The sequence below is a fragment of the Vipera ursinii genome (assembly GCF_947247035.1).
Source record: "Vipera ursinii genome assembly, chromosome: 10".
Lineage (NCBI taxonomy): Eukaryota > Metazoa > Chordata > Lepidosauria > Squamata > Viperidae > Vipera > Vipera ursinii.
In genome coordinates, this window is record NC_139520.1 from 4,129,613 (window position 1) to 4,148,442 (window position 18,830).

Here is an 18,830-nt window from a genome sequence, read left to right on the forward strand (position 1 = left end):
CGTGGCTTCTTGTCCTGCTTTCAGGTGCTTTGGAGAATAGCTTGACTCCCTCTTCTTTGGGGCAGCCCCTGAGATATTGGAAGACTGCTATCATGTCACCTTTTAGCCTCCAGTCCCCCAATCACCTTTGTTGCTCTTCTCTGTACCCTTTCTAGAGTCTCAACATTTTTTTTACATCGTGGTGACCAAAACTGGGTGCAATATTGCAGGTGTGGCCTTACCAAGGCATTGTGAAGTGGTATTAGTACTTTATGTGATCTTGATTCTATCCCTCTGTTAATGCAGCCTAGCACTGTGTTGGCTTTTTTGGCAGCTGCAGCACACTGCTGGCTCATATTGAAGTGATTGTCCACTAGGACTCTGAGATCTCTCTCACAGTTACTACTATTCTGGGAGTTGTAAGTCCACCAGTCATAAAAGAGGCACGGTTGCCTACCCCTGACCCTGGGTCAGGGGTATGCATCTTTTGTATGCATGCATCTTTTGAGCCATTTGGAAAACTGGGGGTGGGTTGGGGGGAGGGATGTGGGTGGTAAGAATGATCGAGGTGTGAGGATTAATCCTGATCTGTTAGCTGTTTGCATTTGCTCCACCCAAAATTCTAAGCAGAGCCAAATGAAATGGTCGGATCCTGAGATGGTGCGAGAGAGATTGTCACTTTGGATTACTAAATGGGGATTAAGTGTATCAGTTTCAGCAGCTCACAGGGCTATTTTCTCCCTTGCCACAACAGCCCTGTGGGGCAGGCCAGGGGGTGGGCGGGTGGTCCAGAGTCACCTCAGAGTTTCTGGGGCAGAGGATGGAATTGAACTGGCATTTTCCCAGGACCATTCCAGAACTTCCCCACTGACCATGCCAGAGTTCCAAGGAATTTACCTTTCTCCTTACAACAATGCTATGAAGTGGGTAAATAGAATATCATAACTGCTAAATTAAACTGACAAATAAAAGAAAGAAGTTGCAGGAAAAGCTATGCTATTTTTCTACTCCCTTCTAGCACTGAAAATGTTACCTAATTGGGCAACAAAACATCTGCAAGAAACGAACCAAGCTTAGAGCAACACCACGGATTCCACAACTCCAAATATTTTCCTCTATTTGTGTGTTATTTGTCTATTGTTTTTGGTGCCATAATCACATAGTTGATTTTTAAATATGATATGATATATGATGTGGTATATGTTATGTAATGTAATGTAATGTAGTGTTGTGTTGTGTTGTGTTGTGTTATGTTATGTGTTATAAATTTCCTGCCTTTATTTTTATAAATAACTCAAGGTGGTATAACAATAACAATAATAATAAAGTTGGAAGGTATCTTGGAGGTCATCTAGTCCAACCCCCTGCTTAGGCAGGAAACCCTATACTATTTCAGACAAATGGTTGTCCAGTCTCTTCTTAAAAACTTCCAGTGTTGGAGCATTCACCACTTCTGGAGGCAGGTTGTTCCACTGGTTAATTGTTCTAACTGTCAGGAAATTTCTCCTTAGTTCTAAAGTTGCTTCTCTCCTTAATCAGTTTCCATCCCTTGCTTCTTGTCCTGCCTTCAGGTGCTTTAGAGAATAGCTTGACTCCCTCTTCTTTGTGACAACCCCTGAGATATTGGAACACTACTATCATGTCACCCCTCATCCTTCTCTTCATTAAACTAGACATACCCAATTCCAGCCACTGTTACTTACGGTATATGTTTTAGCCTCCAGCCCCCTAATCATCTTTGTTGCTCTTCTCTGTACTCTTTCTAGAGTCTCAACATCTTTTTTACATCGTGGTGACCAAAACTGGGTGCAGTATTCCAAGTTTGGCCTTACCAAGGCATTGTAAAGTGGTATTAACACTTCACGTGATCTTGATTCTATCCCTCTGTTAATGCAGCCTAGCACTGTGTTGACTTTTTTGGCAGCTGCAGCACTCTGCTGGCTCATATTTAAGTGATTGCCCACTAGGACCTTGAGGTCCCTCTCACAGTTACTACTATTGAGCAAGGTACCACCTATACTATACCTGTGCATTTGGTTTTTCTTGCCTAAATGTAGAACCTTACTTTTTTCACCACTGAATTTCATTTTGTTAGATAGCGCCCAGTGTTCAAGTCTGTCCAGATCCTTCTGTATCTTAAGCCCATCTTCTAGAGTGTTGGCTATTCCTGCCAGCTTGGTGTCGTCTGCAAATTTGATGAGTTCCCTATCTATCCCCTATTCCAAATCATTGATGAAGATGTTGAAGAGCACTGGGCCCAGAACAGAGCCCTGGGGCTCCCCACTACACACTTCCTTCCATGTAGATGCGGTTCCATTGAGGACCACACGCTGAGTACGGCCTGTCAGCCAGCTACGAATCCATCTGGTGTGATGCTGTCTAACCCACATTTTTCTATCTTACCAAGTAGCAGGTTGTGATCTACTTTATCAAATGCCTTTCTGAAGTCCAAGTAAATTATATCCACAGCATTCCTCTGGTCCACTAATTTTGTCACGTGGTCAAAGAATGCAATAAGATTTGTCTGGCATGATCTGTTTTTGACAAACCCATGTTGGCTTTTAGTGGTGACTTTGTTTGCCTCTAGGTGTTCGCTGATTCGTTGCTTGATTATCTTTTCCAAGATCTTCCCAGGTATTGAGGTCAGGCTGATAGGTCTGTTGTTTCCTGGATCTATTTTTTCCCCTTTTTTGAAGATGGGAACTACATCAGCTCCAGGATCTTTGAAATGCAATAAATATTCAAAACATCTTCTTCCTCCTATTTTCCCCACAACAACAACCCTGTGAGGTGGGTTGGGCTGAGAAAAAAAGGCAGGCCCAAATTTACCCAGCCAGCTTTCATGGCTAAGGCAGAAACCTGAACTCACAGTCTCCTGCTTTCTAGCCTGGCACCTTAATCACTAGACCAAATCTTCTGCTTAGGGTTATTTTATTTTCTCCTTCTCCTCCTCCTCCTCCTTTCCCATTTTCTATTCTGGATCTCAAGGCACTCCCTCCATCATCACAGCAACTCTATTCCGTACTGTAGTTACTGTGTGTGTGTGTGTGTGTGTGTGTGTGTGTGTGTTTATATTTATTAGCCACCCAAATCCAGTGGAATAGGTTTAGCTTGAGAAAGAAAATGAGAGGCCCAAATCTGAGGAGGACCTGCTGGTGCCTACGGTGCCCACCATCTTCATCCCCAGCAATCAAAATATTCATATTTTGAAATATGCAGCTTCTTAAATGCTGCCTCTCTGAATTTGGACTCGCTGGAGTCCTTATCCCATTGCCAAGTGTGGCTTTTACAAAGGAAGCTTGGAAGCTGTTCTGCGTGACATGACTGATCAGGCCCCCCAAACTGAAAAAGACTCGTAGCATTATTTCTGAACGGTTTCATTATTATTCCTCCTCCGTAGACGGAAATCTTGCCAATTAAAGCAACTCCTTGCATCACTGTAATCTAAGAATCTCTAGGGAGGAGCCATCTTGCCCTTCTTATCTAAGGATCACTCTGTCTTTGCCTTTGGGAATGCAGCCCCTCCTCCTGGGGAATCCAGGCTACATTCCCACACATTGGGGGGGGGGAAATAAGAATAAATTCTTCCCAGCAATCCCTCAAGCTCCAAGCCCAGCAGTCCACTCCACCATCGAGCTGCAGAGTTCTGGTGAAACTGACCACCCCCAACTAAAAATGGCCACCCAGAAGGCCTGGAATGGTGTGGAAAAAACCCTGGGGGATTTTTTGTCTTTCTTTCTGGAAACTTCCAACCTCAGAAAAGCAGGAAGATAAGTGCTACACCACCTTTGATTCTTGACCTCTTGTCTAGAACAGAACAGAACAGAACAGAACAGAACAGAACAGAATAGAATAGAATAGAATAGAATAGAATAGAATAGAATAGAATAGAATAGAATAGAATTTAATCAGAGTTGGAAGGGACCTTTTGGTCATCTAGTCCAACCCCACATCTAAATTCTTTCTTCAGTTAATTTCCTCTCCAAGAAAATTAGTCTCTGCATGGGAACTGCAAAACTCAGGAACTCAATAATCACATCTTCAGCTCTTATCAATGGCATCATTTCAGATCAGACCCCAAATCCCAGAGGATCACTGCTTTAAAGTACAAGGGAGAGCTTTCCAAGCAAACAATTAAATCTGGAGCAAGATCATAGCATGGCTGATTTTTTTTATTTTTTTTTAAGAAATGGCATCTGCACATGAGGCTACATTGGTTCGGAAGGTTGAGTAATTAATTTCATTGAAGAACATTAATTAATTTTATACTTAATTTTATTATCACATATAATAATTGTTAACAATAATTAATGAACTATTCTTTATTAATTTATTAATAATTGTCTTTGCAAAATTGATAATTAAATTTCTTAAGGTTGAGGAGCAGTAATTTAATTCATTTTTATTATTTTTATTATTATCCCATATATTTAATAATATTTTGTTAACCTTTAATTAATAATTTTTTTAACGTTGAGGAGTCTTAATTTACAGACCATTTTCCTCAATTTTAATCCTCCCCCAATAGCTATTTGTCCTACAACTGGAGCATATAGACTCTGTCTATGGTGTTCTTATCTGGGATTTTCAAGTATAATTTTCATTAGGGAGGAACAGAATGAGGCAGGAAGTCTTAAGCCTCTTTTTTTTCCCATGCAGTGGTCTCAGACGGAAACAAATCTGACTTCTGCAAATGTTCTTGATCAAGACGATGGTGCAGAAGACCTCCAAGGTCCCTTCCAGTTCTTTAATTGTATGCTCTAAAATGCCTTGTTTATTAAGCACGACAGATTTGTAACTATAAAAAGTTAATAAAATATTTATTTTTTTAAAAAAAGAAGAGATTGGACAGTCATTTGTCCGGAATGGTGTAGGGCAGGGGTAGGCAACCTCGGCTCTTTTATGACTCATGGACTTCAACTCCCAGAATTCCAGAGTCAGCTGACTCAGGAATTCTGGGAGTTGAAGTCCATGAGTCATAAAAGAGCCGAGGTTGCCTACCCCTGGTTTAGGGTTTCCTGCTTGAGAAGGGGGTTGGAGTAGAAGACCAACTCTTTTATTCTGTTTTATGTCCTAAGTTTATTAATGCTGTATTTTGAGATGTGAAGCTGTTGCATCCAGTTCTGTGAAAATCTAAAGAGGAAATAAATTGTGGACATAAATCAGATAATCATGTGCATAGAGAGTGCCCATGGATTCAGCTAACATCGTTGGCTTTGTATCCCATGAACGTGAATGGTCAGTGTGATGCATGGATGGAAACAACCCTGAAAACATTTGCTGGGAATGAAAGTCGCTCGAAGTCTATTTGAAATTTCAAAGTATTCTGGGGTTTGGCACACTTCTGACACTTTTATGTTTATGTTCTGGGCAGAGATGAATCAGCACAAATGGTTTGTTTTGTATGGGAAATGGTCGAGAACTTCCCTTTTCACATCTTGTCACTTTAAAAAGCTTTGTCTTGTGGATTCCGCTCTGGATAAACAAACCCCAAATATTCTCGCAGCATTCCTGGAGAGAAAAACAGGAGGCACCAAGCGGAGGCCAGATGATCAAAATGGCAAACGTGGAACAATTTTTCTCAGCTTCAGAATGCTGTGAAATTCTCTTTTAGCTGTGATTACTGTTATGTATTGGGCTCAAGTGTTTAACACCACGTGGTTAGCAGGAGCAGCTAACGGCTCTCCAGCAACCCAGACTCCAGGTCTCCAGTGCTGCTATTGGCTGCCCCTAGGCAGCAATGGGTTGCTTTAAACCTATTGGCTGCCGCCTAGGGGCTAGGCTATAAATTGCTGCTAGTTGCAGCCCAATTCTCAGTTCAGATCCTGCAAGCAATAAACCATGAGCTTTGTTGAACTCACTTGCCTCGTCACCTTTCCTGCACAAAGAACCCGCTACATAACAATTACATTCTGCAAAAAAAGAATATCCTAGTATAAAGCTCTGTTCACAGTCTCGGGGAGAAGCTGCTGCTGTGGCTGGTAAACCACATTTCTGGTAGATGAATGAAGCTAATGATGGCTTATTTAATATGAAATATGAGCCAGTTGCCAAGTGTCTGAATTTTGATCACGTGACCGGGGGATGCTGCAAAGGTCGGATGTGAAAAATGATCATGAGTGTCTTTTTTCACTGCCGTTGTAACTTTGAATGGTCTCTAAACAAACTGTTGTTGGTCAAGCTCTATCTGTAACAGCAAAAGGGTTGTTTTAAAGGATCGCCAACAGTTCAAATGATTGTTTTTAGTTTTGTCTTGTTTCTTTCCTTCCTCTATGAAAACATTTTAACCAAAAAGAGAGGTGTCTTGCTCCCTTCCATATCTCCAACATACAGTGCTTTTTTTGTAAGAAAAAAGGTGCCGGAACTCACATCTTGTTAATCTTTTATTCTGGCCTTTTTATTAGCAGCACAAGTGGTTGTGAAGTAATTAGTAGTTTTTTTCATTTTTAAATTTGGGACCACACTTTTACACTAAAAATTTTAAAAAAATACTTTCAATTCACCAATGATTTTTTAAAATAAAGAAATTATTTACCTTTCGCATGTAGTCAATCACTGTATACCCACCCACAAACGTCCGTTGTGTAACTAAACATAATGGTCGCTGTTATGTACTGGGCTCTCGTGAAATACCACGTGGGTTGCTGGAGCAGCTAACGGCTCTCCAACAACCCAGACTACAAGACGCCTGTGCTGCAATTGGTTATCTCCAGGCGGCAATGGTTGATTCAAATCTATTGGCTTCCACCTAGGGGCTAGACTATATATTGCAGCTAGTCGCAGGCATTTCCCCAGTACAGTTCCAGCACGAAATAAACAATGAGTTATCCTGTACTCAGCTTCGCGTCTTCATTCCTGCACAAAAGAACCCACTATTTAACAGTTGCTGCCCGCAGTAAGCACTCAGTGTGTGACCACAAGACCAATCACAAGCCGAGCAGTGCCACAAGCCGAGCAGTGCCATCACAACCAGCACAGACAAAGTATGCATGCATCAGACTCGACACACAAGCAGGCCACATGCACCATTAAAATTTTGCCGCCGATCTGCTATGCTTGAGAGGACGATTCAAGTCCACGTGGACCAAACATCAAATTTTCAAAAGTTACTTTTAAAACTTGGAAAATCCATCAAAAAAAAGGTGCCGGAACACCGTTCCGGTGCGTTCTATGAAAAAAAAGCACTGCTAATATAACAGGGGAATGTTTCTTTCCAGTGGGAGACCATGTTAGGGGTACTCAGTGAACATCTGGCTCAGCATGCTCAATGGCTCAGACGGGCCTTCATGAACTGCGAGAAGGCTTTTTCTCCCTGGGCTGAGTCTGCAACAAAGGAGGGACAGAGAGAAGGTGAGGGGCATGGACCCAGAGCTATTTGCGCTTGGGGGTGGGCGTACAAGATTAGCAAACTACCTTTTGATTACTGACTTCAGTTTCTCAAGCCTTGCAGAGCATTCTTCTAAACCAGTCTTTCTCAACTTTGGCAAGTTTAAGAGGGGTGGACTTCAACTCCCAGAATTCCCCAGCCAGCTACGATGATGCTGTTTTTGTCAATGGTGGTGGTGTTTGAGTGAAACTCCAGATGTTTGGGGACTGCACCCAAAGCCCTGATCAGTAATCATAAATCAGTGTAAAAGGTTAGCCTATTAGCAGAGCTGCAATCTAAAAGACATGATATTAAAGGAAAAGAGATGAAGAGGGAAGCGCTTCGCATAATGATGAACAGGAATGGAAATTGCCTCAGGAAAGGAAGAATTGGAGGGACGGTTTCCATTCTTTGTCATTTACATCATAAATTAAAACTTTCTTAAGCATGTGTCTGCGATCCCAATTCTATTTCAGGGACAGGGTAGTGCCAATTACTGAAGTCATAAATTCTTACGCTAAGCTAGAAATTAATTGGTGATCCATGAATTCTAAATATGAGCATAGTTTAAATTTTAGATATTGTTCCTATGAACTGTTAGTATTACTGAACTATTAAAAAAAAGATGGCAAATCTTCCCCTCTTTCCCCCCCCCTCCCCCAAAAAACGTATTTTGGCTTTAATAACCATTTTTCCCTGGGTAGAAAAAACTTACAGTGTTGGATGGATTAGATAATAGAACTTGGGCTGCACAAAAACCTTGCATGAATCAGTCATCATCGGTCAATTGCAAAAAGCAGCTTTACTTGGAACAGCCTACATCCTTTGACAATGCCTCTAACACCAACAAACATCAAGATCTAACTATCCCAGGTCCTTGGGAAGGACTTGACAGCTGGACAAAAATGCCAGATCCAGTCCGCGCTACCAACCTTAATAATCATTGCATTACTTGGAGCAAAGCATATATTATAACGATCTTTAACTGTTATCCCAGCTCCGATAGGATCAAAAGTACTGAATCCATTCAGAACTATCTGGCAGGCTATGCATAGACAGAAATTATAAGGACCCCACCACTGCAGCCATTCTGAGTCAGTGCCTGGTGCAGGGGTCCTCAACCTTGGCAACTTCAACTCTCAAAACTCTTCAGCCAGCTTTACTTTAAGACTTGTGAACTTCAACTCCCAGAATTCCTCAGCCAGCAAAGCTGACTGAGGAATTCTGGAAGTTGAAGTCCACAAGTCTTAAAGTTGTCATGGTTGAGGAGACCCGGCCTGGTGTGCAAATGTCTCCTAAATGTCTCCTCCTTGGAGAAACCTAATTCTGCCTCAGTGCTGATCTGGCCCTCAGTGATCCCAGCCATCCAATGGAGTGACCGAGAAGAAGATGCGCTTCAGAAGGAGTCACGGCATGACAGCTCTGCTCAGCACTGGGTGTGGATCCAGCTCCTGACGTAAGGAGTTTTCTGGCTGGCACAGGACCTCTTTTCTGGCATCCTCTCCTTTTGCCTGGAGGGACTTAACACAAGGAGTCCTAACACCTGATGGTGGAGTTGCGTCCTTCTGATTTGCAATGCCCTGCCAGCATCCTGAGTTTCTTGACAGGCCCAACAGTTGCTATCCAAGAGCTAGCTATTCCATGAGTTACAGAGTGAAGGGCACCACTTCAGACAGCTCTGCTTTAGCCCAGGACTGTTTGGCCCAGATGGGATGGGAGAAGGAAGGGATGGGAGATTGGTGCGGGAACAATCCTCCAGACTGGCTGGGCTTGGTGGACCTACACAAGGAACTTCTCCTTCTGGCCCAACCTACTTCAGTTTGTTTGTTTATATCCCTCCTTTATTATTCCTATAACTCAAGGCAGTGAACATAACTAATACAAAACTCCTTCCTCTCCCTGTGTTCCCCACAACAACTCAGGGGGTTGGTCTGATAGTGAGTGACTGACCCAATCACCCAGTCAACTTTCGTGGCTAAAGCAAGACCAGAAGTCACCATCTCCTGGTCTCTGGCCTGCTGCCTTCACGACTAGACCAAAGAAGCTCTCTGCTTTGGGCTGGTTCTCCTGAATAGATGCTCCCCTAGGAGCATCTATTATGATGCAGTGGTGGGATGCAAATAGGTGAACAACCGGTTCTCTGTGTGGATGCCGCTTCCAGAAGTCCATTCTGGGCCTGGGCAACAAAAAATTAGCTAGCGGTTCTGCCAAAGTGGTGCGAACCAGCTGAATCCTGCCACTATTATGATGTCATCACACAACTAATGTGAGATGTATGCATAGCTACATCATTTGTGTTACATGTGGCATCATTGTGGCTTCTTCCCATAATCTTGCCTTTCCAGAAACAGAATGGGGGGTGAAAGGAATCCAGCCTATCACATCCCAAAGGCAAAAGACCAATGGAACTGGGCTTGTGGCTTTCAGCTGCCACCTTATGCTAGCTTGTGCCTTGCTATCAGACAGTGAACTAGGGCAGGGTTAGGCAACCTTAGCTCTTTTATGACTCGTGGACTTCAACTCCCAGAATTCCTGAGCCAGCAGTCCACAAGTCATAAAGGAGCCAAGGTTGCCAACCCCTGAACTAGGGGGAGGGGGGAAATGTAAGGGGGAAGGCTTGGAGGACACGAAAGTAAGCGCTGCATCTTCTCGAGATGCTGTCTCAAGGTCACCCGGCATACCAGCTGCACACCAAACTGCTTGGTCTGACAGTGACAAAAACATCTTGCCTGAACCTGGCCAGTTGCACAGGGGTGGGGGAGGGGTGTGTGCAACGGGAGATAGCAAGGGAGGGAAAAGTTGAATCTGGGGATTTTGGTGTGCGATTTTCAGATCTGGCTTTGCATTACTGCAACACACTAGACTTCTAATAAAACCAAACCTTTCTCAACAAATGGAACCAAAGGTTAATTCTATTTAGGAGTATATGCTGTGGCAGATATGACGGTGGCCATGTTGTTGAGAAAAAAAAACAGATTTAGTTATACTTTATTTAATTTTGCAGATCATGCCTCCTAACCCGTCTTGGGTAGCTACTAACCTATTTAATTCTAAATATGAAATAAAGCGACTCCTTTAGTTGCTACTAAAGAATCTGGAGGAAGTCATCAACTCTTCTGACTGGGTGAAGGAAAACCCATCCGGGCTGAGCTAAAGCGAACAGGAATTTTTCTGGAAGCTTTGAAATGTGCTGTTGTGCTGCTCTTTCCACTTGCAGATCCTTCGGAGGTGTTTGAAGATCCTACAGCAGCAGCAGCAGCATACGCCAGCCGGACATGCAGCAACCTCCACGTTTCTGGTGCGTGGCTAGAACTCTCCTTTGTGGGAGATATTTTTAGCTCCAGCCCCCCCCCTTAAAAAGGACTGCAGGGGCCGGAGGGCAGAGGGTGCAGCCAAGCCTGGCGACCTTGCTGAGGATGGAGTGGTGACAACTGGCTGGAAGGGGGGAAGAGTCCAGACCTACGTCCTCCAACTCTTTCCCTGCTTTCGTGGGACCATCTCGCAGCACCGCACGGCATGACACACGTATGTGTGTGCGAGTGAACCTCCCAACTGGAACAGCAATTGTGCGGAGGTTTCAAGATGAATGTGCAGATTTCCCAATATGGATGTTCTTGTTAACATTCAGCTCCAAGAGTAAACACGGCAATGTTGAAATTACAACTTACTTTTGAGATGGACAGTTCTTATTGGTTGGGTAAATATTTGCTTTAAATGTTCCATTTTTTTTCTTTTCTTTTCTTTTTTTTTTTTTTTTTTTTGCATTACCTTTCAGCGACTCTCAAATATTGACTCCCACAAAAACCTCCTCGGGTCAAACACCCACAACCAGGCGTAGTTCACACAGCTGACTGAGCCAAAGTAATACTTTAGTGGAGACCTGCATTGTAAAGCATGTCTTACAGTTTTGTGCAAATCCAGGCTATCGCGGCATATTCAACTAGCCACGATTATGAATCTAAGCTTAGAGTCCTTTATGGACGTACATTGCTTTTAACAGTTGTTTAAGGATTCCAGGTACTGACATTGATGCTGTTTGCATTCCTATCTCTTGCTAATTGTGCTGATATAGGTAGTCCTCACTTAATAACTGGTCACTTAAGAGTTGTTCAAAGTTACAACAGATTTTAAAAAAGTTACTTAGAACCCATCCTGGAAGTTACGATTGCTGCACACAAACACACACACCTGCAGTCCACCTTCACGTGGACGCTTCACCTGGGATGGTGTGAAGATTCTGGTTCAGTCTCTTCAGGAAAGCCATGAGGTCACCCCTGTGTTTGGATGAAACAGGCCATTCTTCAGGGTTATTCAAACCAGCTTTGAGAATGACCTCCCAGACCAGTCTGGAGGCTATTGAAAGAGACTTGTTCTTTAGGGGCCCTCAGGCACCTGACTATGTTTCCTAATCCCCTGATGAACGAAAGAAATTAGGGAGTTTCTCCACTTAGTGGTTCTGGGAGTTTTGAGAGACAGGACTGGGGGCAGGGGGTTGGACTAGATGACCTCCAAGGTCCCTTCCAACATTATTATTATTATTATTATTATTATTATTATTATTATTATTATTATTATTATTATTATTATTATTATTTTATTTATTTATTAAAAAATGATGTTCCTTCATTAAATTTGAATAGTTTTGTGAGAAAGGAGAATAACTTCTCTCTCTCTATCATGGACCTTTTCATCCCCCCTTTATTGTGCTTTTCTTTTTCACTTTCCTCCAGTGGCTGCAATCCTTCCCAATTGTTCCTCTAGCAATATAATAAAATTTGGTTGAGCAGCTTCTTCAGGTCTGGTGACCATTGCTGACTACAGGATTCCATCGGAGGTCAGAAGCTGGACTTCCTGGCCTGATGGGGGATATGTTGGGGTTTTCACTATGGGTTTTTTATACTATTATTTATTGTTTTAGCACGGGCTCTTATTTAATTCTTTTTTAACTTTTGTAATTTGCATTTTACATGTGCCCTGTTCACCGCCCTGAGTCCTTCGGGAGAAGGGCAGTATACAAATATAAATAAATAAATAAATAAATAAATAAATAAATAAATAAATAAATAAATAAATATTCAAGAGCCCTGCTTACTCCAAATTGTGTCTGTCATTGGTTTTTTTGTTGTTGTTGTTTCTTTGTTTGTTTGTTTTTACACTTCCCTATTCTGGAAAGGACAGGACATTTCTCTGAGTTTTCCACTATGACTTTCTCTCCAGATTCACATTATATCTCAAAATCTTCACAAAGACAGCACAATTTATTATGTGTTGTCCATCCTCACTTTTTATTTTCTTTTATCATCTTCCTGATCAAGAGTTCTGAAAGACTGAGTATTCTAGCCTATTTCATGACTTTGGCTCTTTATTGTGAAAAGCACAAAGATTTGAAGCAAATTGGGACATTGCTGACATCATTTTTTAAAAAAAATTCCATTTATATCCCACCCTTCTCCGAAGACTCAGGGCGGCTTACAAGCTTAGCAGTAGCCTTCATTCTATGTATATGCCTGCTTATTAGGGCTTTCACACACACCCCAAGCGGCATTATTACAAAGTCAGCTTAATTGCCCCCAACAATCCGGGTCCTCATTTTACCTACCTCGGAAGGATGGAAGGCTGAGTCAACCTTGAGCCTGGTGGGACTCGAACCTGCACTAATTGCAGGCAGCTGGTGTTATTTAAGGAGGCATTAGCCCACTGCTCCACCAAGGCTCTTTGCAACGACATTATCGGAACTATCAGTTTTTGCATTAACATTATTAGAAAATAGGAATTAGAGAAACCATCATTCCCTTCCAGAGCTGTCAGTACAAGATCAGTAGCTGTGCTCTCAAGAAAATGCAGTTCACTGGTGAGAAATGACAGGAAAAACTTTTCCTTTGACAGGAAAAACCAAATGCCCATGTACAGAGTAGGCAGTAGTAACTGGCTCACCAGTAGTAACTGCGAGAGGGATCTAGTCCTGGCGGACAGCCACTTAAGTATGAGCCAACCTTGTGCTGCAGCTGCAAAAAAAATCCAACACAGTCCTAGGCTGCATCAACTGGGGGACAGCACCAAGAGCTCTTCTGGCAGGTACCACCTATTCTATTACCTGTGCATTAGGTTTTTCTTGCCTAAGTGTAAAAAACTTACTTTTCTCACCACTGAATTGCACTTTCTTGGATAGGGCCCAGGGTTCAAGTCTTTCTGAATCTTAAGTTTATCTTATAAAATGTAGGCTATTTCACCCCAGCTTGGTGTTCTCTGAAGATTTGAGGAAGAGGAGATTGACTTACTCTCCAAAGCGCCTGAGGGCAGGGCAAGAAGTAATGGATGGAAACGCATCAGAGGGAAACCCAACCTAGAATTAAGGAGAAACTTCCTGAGTGAGAGTAATTAACCAGTGGAACAGCTTCCCTCCCAAAGTTGTGGGTCATCACTGGGGGTTTTCAAGAAAAGATTGGACAGCCTTTGTTGGAATACAACAATAAGGCCTCCTACCATGGATGTGTGTGTGTGTGTGTGTTTGGACTAGACGATGTCCAGGGTCCCGTCCAGTCCTATGATTCTAAGATTCTTCCTTTCTCTGATGGGCTGCTGTGTGAATCTGTGCGTGCTTTTCAATGAACACTTAATTGTGAGAAGATGTAATCTGCTTAGTCACTTGCATAAGATGGTACATCTGATAACTTCTCAGCCCACGTAAATGCTTCATTATATCTGCCCATTAGGCAAGAGCATGCACATCACCAGAAAGTGAGAGTGAAGTTGCGGAAGAGGAGAGAGATGTTATCCAGCCCTGAGTGTGGGGTGGACATGTTTTCTCAGGAGTAGCAAAGGCAGAAGGAATAATGGAAATCAGCAGCCAGAAATTTAGAAACAACACTTCCCATTCATTTGTGTGACTTGAACATAAGGAACAAACCAAAGCAAATTAGCTGCTTTTAAACTACCTTTAAATCAATACAAATTGGTTGTGCAACACAATTAAGCCCCAACCTAGCTAATCAGGTAGCATGTAATAAACAGGGAAACATGCACTTGGTAGCCAATTAAATTCTGTTTCAGGATTGTGCAATTGAAGGTAAGCGGAGGTGACTGGGAACCAGGGTCTAAATCTGGTGGCCTCTAGTTTGGGGTTATTAAAACTATCATTACTATTTAAATGTAATGGAATTATTGTACTCAGCCGCCATGTTGCTTTTCAAATATGTAAATGTAATGTTGGAAAATTAATAAAAAACTTAAACACTAAAAAAAACCCCCAAGATGCGAAACTTGGTTGGGGATAACATGATTTGTGTGTGTGCCTTGACCCGCTAATTTAGTTGGTTTAAGTTGCTTTTAATTGGCAGGGTGTACACTGCCTAAAATCACATTTGGTGAGATGAGTAGCTATATGAATGTACTAAATAAATAAATGGCTTAATTTCATAAATAAATAAATAAATCTATCATTGCAGAATGGAAGCTGTTCCAAATAGAGCTGCCTTTTGCAATTGACTGATGGGGATTTTGTCAATGCCAGTGGTGCTCAGATGGTGCTCCAGATGTTTTGGGATGGCACCCAAACTGACTATCCCTACAGGTAGTCCTCGACTTACAACAGTTCATTTAATGACCATTTGATCATTAAATAGCACGGAAAAAAGTGACTTACGACCATTTTTCCCACTTACGACCGTTGCACCATCCCCCACGGTCACATGATTTACATTCAGATGTTTGACAACTGGTTCATATTTATGACAGTTGCACGTTTTGCAACCTTCTGACAAGCAAAGTCAATGGGAGGAAACCGGATTCACTTAACAACAGGGTTACTAATTTAACAACTGCAGCGATTCACTTATCAAATGTGGCAAGAAAAGTTGTGAAGCGGGACAAAACTCACTTAACACGTTTCTCACTTAGCAACATAAATTCTGGGGTCAATTGTGGTTGTAAGTCGAGGATTATCTGCATTGGTACTATCTTTGTTTTATTTTGCCACAATTGCTCTATTTCTATTTGCAGATCTTTGTGTTTTGTGATTTTCTGCATTTTTTTTCTCTTCTCTTCTGCTGTTTCTAGGCACTGCCGTTTCCACTATGCAGACTTTTTTTAGTATCAATAATTGTTAAGTCTGAGTATTATTATTGCCCCTGGAGTACCAGTGAGACTCGTGGCCCCTTCAGCAAGCATTCCTGTAAACCAGGGGTCTTCAAACGTGGCCCTTTTATGACTTGTGGACTTCAACTCCCAGAATTCCTTCGCCAGGGCCAAGTCTGAAGACCCCTGCTGTAAACCAATCAATAGTTGTATTCACAAAATTACATAGAATCAATTGCTGTTCCGCCAGCTGGTTTCATTTTAGAAATTAATAACCCAGGCAGAAAATATCATTTTGAATGAACCTTTATTGTCAAAGTACAACCATGCATACATTGAGATTGGCTTTGTGACTTTAGAAGTTTTCTTAATTTTTCCTCCACCTCAGCAATTCCTTTTCCTCGCCTCTTCCCTATAAGACCCCACACATCCTTTATTTCAGGGCTGCAACTGAGGGCAATGCAAAATTGTTGGGGGAAAGTGCAGGGTGGGGGAACTCAGGACACACACACACACAAACACGGCAGCGCACCTTTAAAATCTTGGCATTCGGGAGGCTGCTGCCTTCAGCCAGCTCCCCCTGCAAGCAAAGAGTTCGTTCCAGGTCACGGCCCATAATCCTCAGCCTTAAAGGCTTTGCAAAGGCGTGCTTGGGCTTGTAGGCAGTTTGCTTGAGGAAGGGCTAAGAATGGGCAAAGCACAGATAAGGCTGGCAATTAAAGCAGCTATTTGTGGTCTGTTGACAGCAGCATCAACACAGAAGGCTGGCAGTGAGCCACAACGTAGTTGTGTTCCTGTTTGGAGCTGATGTGTGTGTGCCCAGCAAACCTCTTACTGCACTGCCCAACTTCTGCATACTGCCCGATATCTGTTTAGTGCAGGGAGAGGAAACAAAACTTATGGGGGGGGGATTTTATTGCAAAACTTTAGAGTGCAATCTTGGGTGCCTGCAAGAAAAGTCATTATTTTTTTAATATTTTCTTTAATGAAGAGAAGGGTGAGGGGTGACATGATAGCAGTGTTCCAACATCTCAGGGGCTGCCCCAAAGAAGAGGGAGTCAAGCTATTCTCCAAAGCACCTGAAAGCAGGACAAGAAGCAACGGATGGAAACTAGTCAAGGAGAGAAGCAACCTAGAACTAAGGAGAAACTTCCTGACAGTTAGAACAATTAACCAGTGGAACAACCTGCCTCCAGAAGTGGTGAATGCTCCAACACTGACAGCCATTTGTCTGAAATGGTATAGGGTTTCCTGCCTGAGCAGGGGGTTGGACTAGATGACCTCCAAGGTCCTTTCCAACTCTGTCATTATCTTAGTCTGTTAATGTGTGTGTTGCTTTTTAATACTTGTATTTTATGGTTGCCTTTGGGGTTGACATTTTGAAATGCTGCATAAACTCTTTAAATCTACGGTCTACCAATTTCTGTAGAGCTCAGATCAGCCTATTGAGGCAAGCTCTGATTGAACATAGTTTGCAGACCTGAACTTTTATCAAAGCAGGTACAAAATGGAGCCATGAACCCAAATCACAGAATCAGGGTTAGGAGGAATGCATTGTTGAGCTTTTAAATGAACAAGAAAAAAGCATTAATTTTTTTCCACATATTTCTTAGATAATCTCTTTATCTTTATTGTCATTTTTTACTGTGGGCTCAACGGCACACATAAAAAATGAAATTTAGTTGCCCACTCTTATATTAATGCAATTAGGGAAAAGTGTGGATAAAACTCAAGGTTTAAATTAAATGCTACTAACTAGTCTAATCTGCAAAGCAATATTCATAAATATTCAGTTTCTTAGTTTGCAAGTTATGAAGGAGGGAAATGCTTTATAATTGCTTTTGTTTGGAAGAGAAGAGAAGAGAAGAGAAGAGAAGAGAAGAGAAGAGAAGAGAAGAGAAGAGAAGAGAAGAGAAGAGAAGAGAAGAGAAGAGAAGAAAATAATAGGGTAGGGTAGGGTAGTAGAGTAGAGTAGAGTGGAATAGAGTGGAATAGAGTGGAATAGAGTAGAACAGAATTACAGAGTAGAACAGAGCAGAATAGGAGTTGGAAGGGACCTTGGGGGTCTTCTAGTCCAGCCCCCTGCTCAAGCAGGAGAACCTATGCCATCTCAAACAGGTGATTGTTTAAGAAGAGACTAGACCGACCCAGATTGGATCCTGCAGAATGTTCATGCCTGCCAAACTGCTCATTGGCGGATCTATGCGTGGATCATTTATGGCCAGGGGCACCTGTTCAGGTGCTGTTTGGGAGAGAAGAGGTGGCCAAAGGACTTGGGCAGAAAGGCAGGGGGTGGAAGGGAAGGATGGATGCTGAAGGAAGTGTGTGGGGCAGAAGAAAATAGACTAGAAGCCGAATGAAGCAGAAGAGTCTCTTCAGCTTACACAGTACCAGGGACTGGAAGAAGCAGAGCATTTACGGGTCAGATGTAAGAGGAATGAGGCAGATAGAGTGCTCTTGCTTAGGAGTTAATAAAAGTGATCCATAATGGGCAGGAGAGCTGAACAACTTTTGGCAACTGGCCAGGATGTTAGAAATCCACCAGTTTCCAACTTGAAAGCCAATTCTGATAAAGAAAAGAAAACTTCAAAGAAGTTTGTGATCGAATTGAAATAAATACATATCTGAATGAACATTTTGATGCTTAATAATGCAAGGAGAAATAGGAGAACATCTATGTCAGTGGTCTGGATCAAACCAGAGTGTTCTGTGTGTTTCTATGCTTTTCTTTAACAGACTTTGTTAAATGAGTACAATCTGAGGGGTCAAAGGTGACACTGAACCCTAATCAGTCCCTAGACTTGGTTCATACCACCAGACAGGCTGAAATGTCATTGGATCCTTTGAGGTTTAGTATTTTGGGTGTAGATAGCTATAATGCGTTGTCAACTTTGCACAGAGTTCATGAATAATATGAGATAGCAATAGCACTTAGACTTATATACCGCTTCATAGTGCTTTACAGCCTTCTCTGAGCGGTTTACAGAGTCAGCCTATGGCCCCCAACCATCTGGCTCCTCATTTCACCGACCTCGGAAGAATGGAAGGCTGAGTCAACCCTGAGCTGGTCAGGATCGAACTGCTGGCAGTGAGCAGTGAGTTAGCCTGCAATGCTGCACTTTAACCACTGCACCATCACAGAGACAGCAAAGGTGTGCCCTTCCTCATGAGAAGCTCCATTGAGGTTTTCTGGCTGAAAATCCACGTATCATGACGGAAACGACAAGAGAGCTTCACGCTGCGGGATCAATCAAGGTTAATTTCCTCCACAGCACCAACAGCTCTCCTGCCGCCCAACTCATACAATGCTGATGGGCCTGGCGATGCTTGTTCGGTTCTCATTCAAACTGCCTCAGCTGCTCCAACACATTGCTCACAACATGGCAGCCGGCTTCCCCCTGAGTTGCTCTCG

At 42.5% G+C, this 18,830-nt stretch overlaps 1 protein-coding gene across 1 annotated transcript in view; it reads left to right on the forward strand.

Annotated features, from left to right (window-relative positions):
- Window positions 1–18,830, forward strand: part of LOC310644912 (fibulin-7-like) — a gene marked incomplete at its 5' end in the record, with an annotated part of 60,956 nt that overhangs the window by 5,971 nt on the left and 36,155 nt on the right. The window contains one exon of the mRNA XM_083370246.1: window positions 10,563–10,643. Coding sequence (XP_083226372.1) covers window positions 10,563–10,643 — 81 coding nt within the window. The remainder of the gene's footprint in view (window positions 1–10,562; window positions 10,644–18,830) is intronic.